This window comes from Triplophysa dalaica, chromosome 25 (genome assembly GCF_015846415.1).
Source record: "Triplophysa dalaica isolate WHDGS20190420 chromosome 25, ASM1584641v1, whole genome shotgun sequence".
Lineage (NCBI taxonomy): Eukaryota > Metazoa > Chordata > Actinopteri > Cypriniformes > Nemacheilidae > Triplophysa > Triplophysa dalaica.
In genome coordinates this window covers 9,297,023-9,306,882 of record NC_079566.1, presented here as the reverse complement: position 1 = coordinate 9,306,882, position 9,860 = coordinate 9,297,023, and the positions used below count along the sequence as shown (strand labels likewise).

The 9,860-nt window shown below is 36.1% G+C and overlaps 1 protein-coding gene across 1 annotated transcript; it reads right to left on the bottom strand.

Moving 5' to 3' along the window:
• Nucleotides 1–3,341: 3,341 nt before the first annotated feature.
• hoxa9a (homeobox A9a) lies at nucleotides 3,342–9,241 on the bottom strand. The gene is given in 4 exon segments (XM_056741451.1): nucleotides 3,342–4,194; nucleotides 4,425–4,577; nucleotides 4,580–4,955; nucleotides 8,696–9,241. Coding segments are annotated over 4 exon segments (969 nt in total). The 5' UTR covers nucleotides 8,891–9,241; the 3' UTR covers nucleotides 3,342–3,949.
• Between the last annotated feature and the right edge of the window lie 619 nt (nucleotides 9,242–9,860).

The following is a 9,860-nucleotide window of genomic DNA, read 5'->3' as shown; positions in this document are numbered from 1 at the left end:
ATTACAAAACCGTTTTAAAGTTTGTATGCCTTGTCAGTAGTTACAGCAACAAAAATAAAGTAGGCTATTCGTCGTTTCAGTATTCTGCAAGCAGACACGAAGAGAGAAATCAATTATGTAACCAGATACGCATTGGAGAGCACCACATATGAGACGGAGTGAGTAATTAATTTATTACCGCAGAGCCAAGGCATTAAAACGTTTACGACTTCACACATGCTACATGAACAGCTGCATCGGTGGTGAAATGTCGCAATGGCAGGACAAGACAAGAGACTGTAGCCTCAGCTACTAGATGCATGGGAACCATGCAGCGTTTTTTTTGGAGTACTACCCAATTTGGAAATGGAGGCTTCTAAGTTCTAGCTAATTCTCCTAATATTTTTAACATTCAGGTCTAAGCAGCAATTTATAAATGATCACTTGCTCCTTTTTGGTCGACACAATTTATTTCTGATGCTAAAGCATAGTGCTGAAAAAGATGATTAGGTAGGCCTACACATTGCGACTGAGACAAAATGTCCGGTATAACCACAAATTACATACTAATATATTTCTACACTTAGAGTTATCAATTCCCTACTTTATATGGTTATATACATGTTCGCTACATTTGGATTCATATTATTTTTAATCTCTTTATGTCACATGATCATGCCTAATAAACAGCCAATATGCATTTCATTGGCTTCCAAATACACTTATATTACCATGAATTAAATCAAGATCTAGACTCAATACTGGAGCTGATAATAACAAATAATTTTAAATTTGCATTTAAATAAGAAAAGGAAAATACTATTTGAAAAACTACTACGTTCACAAAGCGAACGTGTAAGCTAATTCTATCTTTTTTTAACTCTCAATATATGTTTTACAATATTTATATTTTACAGCATGTATTATTTATTTGAACTAATTGAGCCTCAGAAGTGCTGAGACATTATAAGCGCTTATATGCGCCTAAAATGTTCTAAAATCTACATTACTTTTTACTGTTGCATTCTGTTATGTGTTTCTGTAAATTATTATGAATCTAAAAAGGATTGTAAAATAACTAAGAATACAGAATAAATTAATATTAAAAGGAAAAAGTAAGAATGAACATTGATCATTGTGAATATTGATAAAAAACTATTTATTGTAATTAGATTTTTGTCTTATAAACGAATTTATTTATTAGAACATTTTGGTGTTACAAAATATCCTTAGCCTACATGTGAGAACATACAAATTAATGCGTAGGGAAGAAAATACCTTTCGAACAAAAAAATCTCCCGTCAATGTAATCACAAAAATAAATTCAAAGTTAATTCAAAGCTTAACATTCTTAAGCAAATAAATTGTAAAGAACAAAGAAAATGTTTAAACAAATCGTTTAGATCAAGAAAAAAATAAATGTATGTTATATCCAAACGACTTTCTTCCCCGGACACAAAAAGGAGATGTTTGGACCTCAGTTTTATTAACTTTCATTATATAGAAAGGAGCAATTAATCTTCCCTATATTTTTTAGGAAAACTTCAAATGACCAACAACGAGGGAAAAATATAAAAATATATAGTTTTTATAGACTTATAAATGAAGAGTCAAAGTATTTAACGATGTATATGTTCAATGCAAAACATGTATTTAGATTTGGACAGTGCTATTTCATTCACAGTTAACATATAATTACATAAATATTTTTCATTTCAAATACTTAGTGCTGTTTTTAAGCCATTATTAAGCACCTGTGGTTTGGAAATGAAAAAGAAACGCTCAATATCATTAAGTCAAGTTGTTTTTAACTCAATTTTCATTCAAATAAACTAATTTTAAAAATCAGCAGGGCCCAAGGAACGTACTAAGAAAAACGATTGTTATTGTATAGGCCTAAACGTATCTAAGCATTGCTCCAAATTAGGTTTTGCTGACATCAAGTGGTTAAACTGTTAAACAACACCGCATAAGACTAAATTAATGATTTTGATAGGTATATGCTTATTTTAGCACATTCCTAGAAGTTTAAACTTCGTATGTTGGATAAAACTGTTTGAATGAGAAATAATGGGGATGAAATATTTTCTCGTGATAGTAGCTGTTTTTTTACCTTTTTCTTGTGAATCTGAAATCTCTTTTTGTGTATGACTTAGGCCTGCACAAAGGGTGTTTTAGGGTGCCGTAGGGCGAAATGCAATCAAAGAGACCAATAAAACTAGATTGTTTCCGCTGGCTTTTTTGTGCACACAGTCGAGTCTCGCTGAAGGCAGGTGGGAATGAGGGGGAAAACTCTCCAAATGGGAACTGGGCCTCTGGAAATGGTCTAATTGTGTCTGGACGGTCATAAAGCCATTGAACGCGGAATGCCAGACAGTGTTGTTGCCGAGTCTACGATTCATGGCCCTGACGCAGGCCTTAGAAGTCAACATCCTTTTCGATACCTACGTCTAACATCATCTAACGACCACTAGCTATACTGTATTAATATGGTTTGATGTCTGCAAGAGACTGCATCTAACATGGCAGCCCATCCCACATTATCGTTATTAACAAAAGTGCATCGTCATGGAGGCAGGACGCAGGTCCATTCTTTTAATTCCATAGATTCATGCACACATGGCGCATAATTTACTGGCCTCATCTGTCGAGCCTCACAACATCTTTGTTGTGTTGCGTTCTCTCGCCTCGCAGCGCTTTGCACCCCATAAACGGTTATAGCGGTAATTGTCTTTTATGGCAGTATGCAGCTAACAACCTCATCTGCCAGACGGGTCAGTAGACGAGACTGTTTTCCCCGTTTCCAAACCTGAATGCAGGCTTTTAAAAATCGAAATTCTGTTTTAGTTAAAATATGTGCGTTTGTATGAGATAAAGGGAGGACATTGATGAGAATAGTATCTCCTGAAAACATCAAACATTACATTTTACCCCGGAAAACGTACAGTAGCTACTTTAATTTTTTTCTCCAAATAACCATCTTTCTTATCTGCCCAAAAAGGAGAATATTTTTTTTAATAATCCCCTACGTTTAGATACCCCTTTCCATCAAAACCAGTAAAGCAAATCTTTTCCTAAATTAATTAACTAAATAAGAACATGAACAGAACTGAAAATAAGATATTCAGAAAAGTAGAAACTATCAACTTCGCACAAATACGTGCTACTGGTACCATGCATTTTGTACATTTTAAATCCTCATTTAAAATTTCACGAGGGTTAGAAAAGACACTTGTTTGGAGATATGATTTGCTTTTATTATTCAATAAATAAATCACAAATAACATCTGAGAAGTTTCATAATCAAAACAAATTCATAGCGGTCAATTGACCGTGAGGTATTTGTAAAGTTGCCTACAGTGCTATGTCTACAGTTTCATAACTATTTTAACTTGTCCCTGTTTGTTAACAACGCACTTAACGCCATTATATCGGCTGATGTGGCGTGAATATTTTTAACGACTTAAAATGTAATATATAGGTAGTGTTATTTTACGCAAAGTATTATACTATTTGTCATAATTTATCATTTGTTAGATTTTGTCATGACTGTAAAAATGGCCGTGGCCACATATACACCTACGTGTATAAACTTTACATAAACATATAGGCCCAGTCTACCCCACAGGGAAAAAAATAAGAAACTACTTAAAAAACATAAGAAAACTACGAATAAGACGTCCGAAACACATACTGGTATGCTAGACTACAATCTAAGTGGAATATCATAGCTCCATAGTCATTTCTAATAAAATTGGGATCAAATAAAATACAGATCTTGTAGAATGGCTGTGATTGAACGAATATTTAAATCAGCAAGAATCACATATGACAGTAATTTAGCCCAATCCAAAGACTAGACCCTTGCATGCTTTAAAACAATGGAATGGCACAAGTATTTGTAAAATCCCAACGACATAATCCCAGCAAATGGATGGATCGTTCCTCATCCTCACCTACACGAAGAGTTTTACTCTCGGTCGTCCTTCGTTCCGTCCTTGTTAAATTTTTTCCTCTTCATCCTGCGGTTTTGGAACCAAATCTTGACCTGCCTCTCCGTAAGGTTCAGAAGACGGGCGACCTCGTACCTGCGGTCGCGCGTAAGGTAAGTGTTAAATAAAAACTCTTTCTCCAGCTCGAGGATCTGGTGCTTAGTATAAGGGCATCGTTTTTTACGCGAAGAGCTCGCGTGAAGCCAGTTGGACACAGGGTTGTCTGAGAAAAGGTAAAGGGGAAAGGTAGGAGTGTTCGAAATTATAAACGAGCACTGAATGGTTTCAATACAAGAACCTGCATATCAAATCCAGAAAACAGAATAAATCAAAATTACTTAAAAGCCTCACCATTCTCAAAGCACCATCTCAAACATGGATCTTTACATGCACGATCTTCACAGTAAAATACAGTGCGCATCACATTAAGAAAATTCTTTTGGAGAACCTTACCTGGATCAATGACCGGTTTCTCTTCAATCTCGGAGTCCCTTTCAGCAACCTGCCCAGACACCGTCTCTATCTCGGCAGGACATCCACCGTTAGTGAAGTCCACAGAAGAAGGCACACCATGCGAACTGGCCTGTGCCCCATCGTAATTTGTCTATGTGTTACAGGTTTGGAATGGTAGTTATTGTGGACCACTGGTGGTTCAGTGAGAGGCAGTCCACAAGCCGAGTCCAGCAGCCAAGACTGCACGTAATCCCCAACTACAGGAGGATGCGTATGCGGCTGGTACACTAGAGGCACACCACTGGAAAAATGCGTTTGGATGTGGCCCCAACCTGCGCCACCATACACAGGTTGCTTTGATGGAAATGTGCCGGGACCGAGCTCTGTGTGGTCTGTGGGTATAACAGAGGGCCTGGTGTGCGGGATGAGCGCTGAGCCAGAGGAGAAGCGAGTCTCCTCGTTCTCCGGTAGAATAAGCGAGTCAACGTAGTATCCTGTCAGAGCGCCGGATGTCGACATGGCGGGGTTGCACTTTCATGCACACACACACATAAAAACACTAACACACACATACAGTAACACGCTCGCAAAATAACAATCTGTGGAAATGGAGAGGCACCCCCTCACAAAGCTCCGGTCAGCTAATAAGTTAGGAGCAGACTGCCATTTGATTGGATGCGGTGCACACGTGACCATTAGAAGAGGACAAAAAATAAATCAATAGAAATGCTGTATAAAGATTGCTTTATCCGTATTATGCCATTCTTTACTGTAACTACAACTGTCAAATGTGCAATGATGAAAATGAATGCACACATCTATTTCTGTTTAAAATAACTTTTTTTCTGAACAGACTATGTCTTTCAAAGCAAAATATAGCTGAAATCCCTCGAATTCATTTAGCAAATCCGTTCTGCAGAATATTACAAAATAGAATTTATAATAATTTGATATATTTATATATCCGTTGACATCCTGTATTAAAAGCAATTGTTTTTTGCTGTTGTAAGAATGGCTTGTTTTGTGTATGCTTCAAGCTACGTGTTTTCTGTAATATTTGCGAATTTATCTTTAACAATATAGCCATTAAATAAAAATTAGTACAGATATTTCTACGCACGTCATCTGGTTTACAAAGGAAAATTAACAAGGTCGGATAACGTCGTACATATCAGTAATTCCTTTACTTGGTTTTCAGACATTGCCATTTCTTTTTTATTTTAAAATGTTCAGTATGAATGAGATTGATACTGTAATGATAAACAGTATGAACAGAAAAAAATACTAAGAAAGCTCAATAGACTTGCGGCTATCCATTATCCAGCTTTTATTTGTATTGTTTAACTTTGTTGCAATATGGATAAATTATAACAGAATATAAAAATACACAAATGCAGGCTGCAGTTAAAAAGCATTTATCCCTGTAAGTAAACAACGTCCTATATATCATTAATTTAACAAATGATAGACTGAATATTTATAATATAATACATAAAAGTTGCACTCAGCTAAACATATATTCCATTTAATGTATCTTTTATTATCTTTTTTTCTGCTTAATAGAATGGACTAAAACATCAACCAAGTCAACATTTTATCGGGCTAGTTTAACCTAAAACGTATACACCATTTTTACAAACTAAAGAATTTACAAAATAGCGATACAACGAATACAAATACACAGTAATATACAATGTGATCAATGCAACAATCACCGTCCAATAAAGGAATTTTTGACGTTTCATGTATACAAAAATTGTACATGAAACGTCAATTTTACGCCTAACCCTCACCAAGTAGAAAATATTTTTCAGCACAGGCGAAACAAAATTAATTAGGAGAATTGACATTATTTATAAAATTATAGGACTCTCAAGAAAAAAAACGATGAATTTGTGTTTCATGAACTGGGAAAAGGGGAAAACATATAATCTCATCATACCTATTAGGAAAATGTAGCAAATGTAGTAATAAACGTAAATCCTACATCAAACAAATAGACAACTACATCGTATTTAAAGCATTACAAAAATATTTATATGCAAAATAATAAAAATCCTCATGCAGGCCTAACCTGATCATTTCTAGTGTACCTGTGAGCATTCAGTAAAAAAATGAATATATATACAAATATAATTATTTATTTTCATGTTCACACTGCTAAGAGATCCACCAAATACCAGAAGGACAAGCAGGACGATTTTACTTTTACAGCAGGAAACACCACTTCTTAAGAAAGAAAAAGAGACGGAAACAACATGCCACTTTGAGGCTGTAAACGGCACAGGGGTGTTTGTTAACACGGTCGAGTTAGCACAACCACAATGCCTTTTAGGTACGGATAAATTCCCTTTGGTTGTGCGGCAGTGCCACCATAAAGCCGATCTTTTGTGTCTAGCCACCTAAGGCGCAAAAAGGAGGATGTAGGGTCTTTTGAGCTCTCTTGCGCGCCACTGATGTCGCTGTTGCCCACAGCCCCCCGAGGCTCGATTTCGGCTTTGTGGACGTAACCTAGGCCTTGTCAAGTCCTGTCTGCATTGATCTCGAGGACAAATCAACGTCTAGCTTTTGTCCCGTTCACCAGCAATATAAAAATTAAACAATGTGACTATTATTGTTGAAACCGCATTAACAAATATGTGTTGCATTTCGTAATAAACAGTAATTCAGGCAGTGATATTCTAGTCTCGATGCCCGCTATATGATCCAAAAAAACAATATCGTAGGCTAAAGACGAATTAAACTGGGGTAATTAAGACAGTTTCATGTTGCAGAGTTTAACTATACAATCCCAACAACATGAAACTACCTAAACCACTCGGCAGTCTGGTTCAAAACATCCGATAACTTAAAGTAGGCTATTCTAAACAAACCGCGGGCATTTTCTTGCCGCCATCCATAATGCATATCTATCAAAACAGTGTAACATTACTAAATTTTAATCATAAATTGCACAATTCTGATAAAAAGAAAAGTTCCTTACCTGCTTTCGTTTAAATATAACAGCGCAAAGCAGCGTATATTTCCATTGCCAGAAATCCTAGTGTTCTTATTCCTGCCTCCATCCAGTCTGTACTGAGGGTAGTCACTCTCAAAAGCTACTAGCCTCATAAAATAACCAGCAATAAAACGTCACAAAAGCGGACTAAACTCGCTATAATACTATGATGTCCATACATGTTGCAGTACTTTGCTGAGATATAATCAAACCATTTCCGCCATAATAGAAAACGTGAAACAATGAATAACAATAATAGCAAAAATCTCACAGCAAAGCAATTTACACGAAATCAAAGCACAGCAAATGTAGTAAATTCGAAGGCAAGTAAATTCATGGGAAAAATGTACACAATTAAAAAATAAATAAAATGTATAGAAAAACATTCCCAGAAAAACACTGAAATGAATGAGTTTTTTGTTGTTGTTTGTTTTTGCCATGCAGACCTTCTTAATAGCTGATATTTGAACTCACACCTATATTGTCTCTATAGCACGATGATGCATGAACTAATAAACATTTAAAAATATAAGAGTAGCAATGGCATGTACGACCAAAGCGCAGTAATTTACATTTTACATGCTTGTAAATGAACCAAAATGATAAACTGAATCAAACCGGGATAGGGACATGAACGCAACTGGTAACTAATCTAAGGGAAATTTATAAACGCGCTGTATTGTCAAATATGATCATAATGTTTGTTGTTCATGACTTGCCTGTTGATCAGGTACAGGCTGCGTCTTGCTTTCTAGGCGGCGCTCATGAGTCAAGTACATAGCCCACTGAAGAGGAACTCCTTTTACTTGAGGTTTTACGCTTGTTGTATTGACAGTACTTCTTCCGGTAGCCTAGTATCCCTAGCCGTTAGCCAGTTTGCTGAGCACTCCGTGCCTCCGCGATAAAACACATGCATTGTATACGCACATACTGAAATATCATGTTCGTTTAATGGTCTGCACATTAAACTACCACGAACAGCAAGGAAATATACAAATTTAAAGGAAAAAAGAGAAATAATTAAATATTTTAGACTTAGTCTGGATTAGCAAACGCATAACTACTAATGTAAGCATAGGCTTTATTTAGTATTTCTATTCTAAATACATCTATTTATCGTTTACATCTATTTTTCATGCTGTTAAAGTCAAAACAAACAACTAAATATTAGGCATAGTGTACACCAGATTAATACAAGTCTAACAACGATAAATACAACATCAAGTTAACATTTAGGCCTACATCATAACACTAGATATTTAGGTTGCCTCACCTCAAAATTCACAGACTTCCTCCTTGTCCTTCTCTGTAGGCCCAAAGGATAGCCACATGCAATTAGCAGTGTTTGGTTCCCAAAACATTTCGAGTTTGCTGGGTAAATGTCCCTTTTGCCCCAAATAACTGGAGGCATTCCCACATCTCCATATCGCTCTCTTGATAATGCCGTATTTGAGACAAAAAAGGGCATATCAGCAGAAATTTTCGATCCTAATGCAAGTATGAGACGGGTCACGTCTAGTGAACTCTTCCTCAAGTCGAGCAAACAACAGCGCGGTATTCCTAAACGTAAACGCGCACGTAAACTGTGCGTCACGACTTTGTTTCTCACAATTCCACATTGGTCGTTGTTTGGGTAGGTATTTATCCAAACGTGTTTGGGTTTTAGTTATGTATCGCTTTAAAGTGATGGTAGACCCTAGCTCCCGGTGATGTTGTAGGCGATAGATTCAGTCCGTTTATCAATAAGCACAAGACGCTCACTCCCCATCTCGCTTGATGTAGTAGACGCCATTACCGACAGGTGTTTTGGGCTGTGATGAACCAGAGAGCACATTAGGCATTGTCATTTACCTTGTTTAACACGCTGGATGTGTTGAGTTTAAGTGCACACCTACCAGTAGGAAGCACAAAACCACACCCTCCATATCTGCGTCACCTTTACAGTGGATGCAGCTTGTGCAGAAAAGAATATGTACGGTGACTGGATTACTGCTTTGAAAATTGCCCTCGTTTTTACTATTTTAGACAACATAAAGGAATATTTTATATTTAAATAATTAAACATAAGAGAAAAGGAAGTTGCCTGAAAACAAGTAAAAACAAATTATAACAGTTAGCTTATAGATATTTTTATATAGGAAATAGACATTACTATTGCATATTTCTGGTGACGAAAAGTCCCGACATACACATGATATTAACCTTTCAAATGTATTTCATCATATAGCCTAAAATAAAATTAAACTACATCAATAGCCACGTCACTCATTATTAAGTACAATTTACACTGATCAAATTACATAAACTTCAAACAACCTCGTTTCAACAAGACTAAGCAAACAGGAAAACGTTTTTGTAAAATTAGATTGTTTTATACTCTAAAAAATCGAAATATCCGAAATAATATTTGGCCCCTTATTATTCCAACCTTTTTTCCT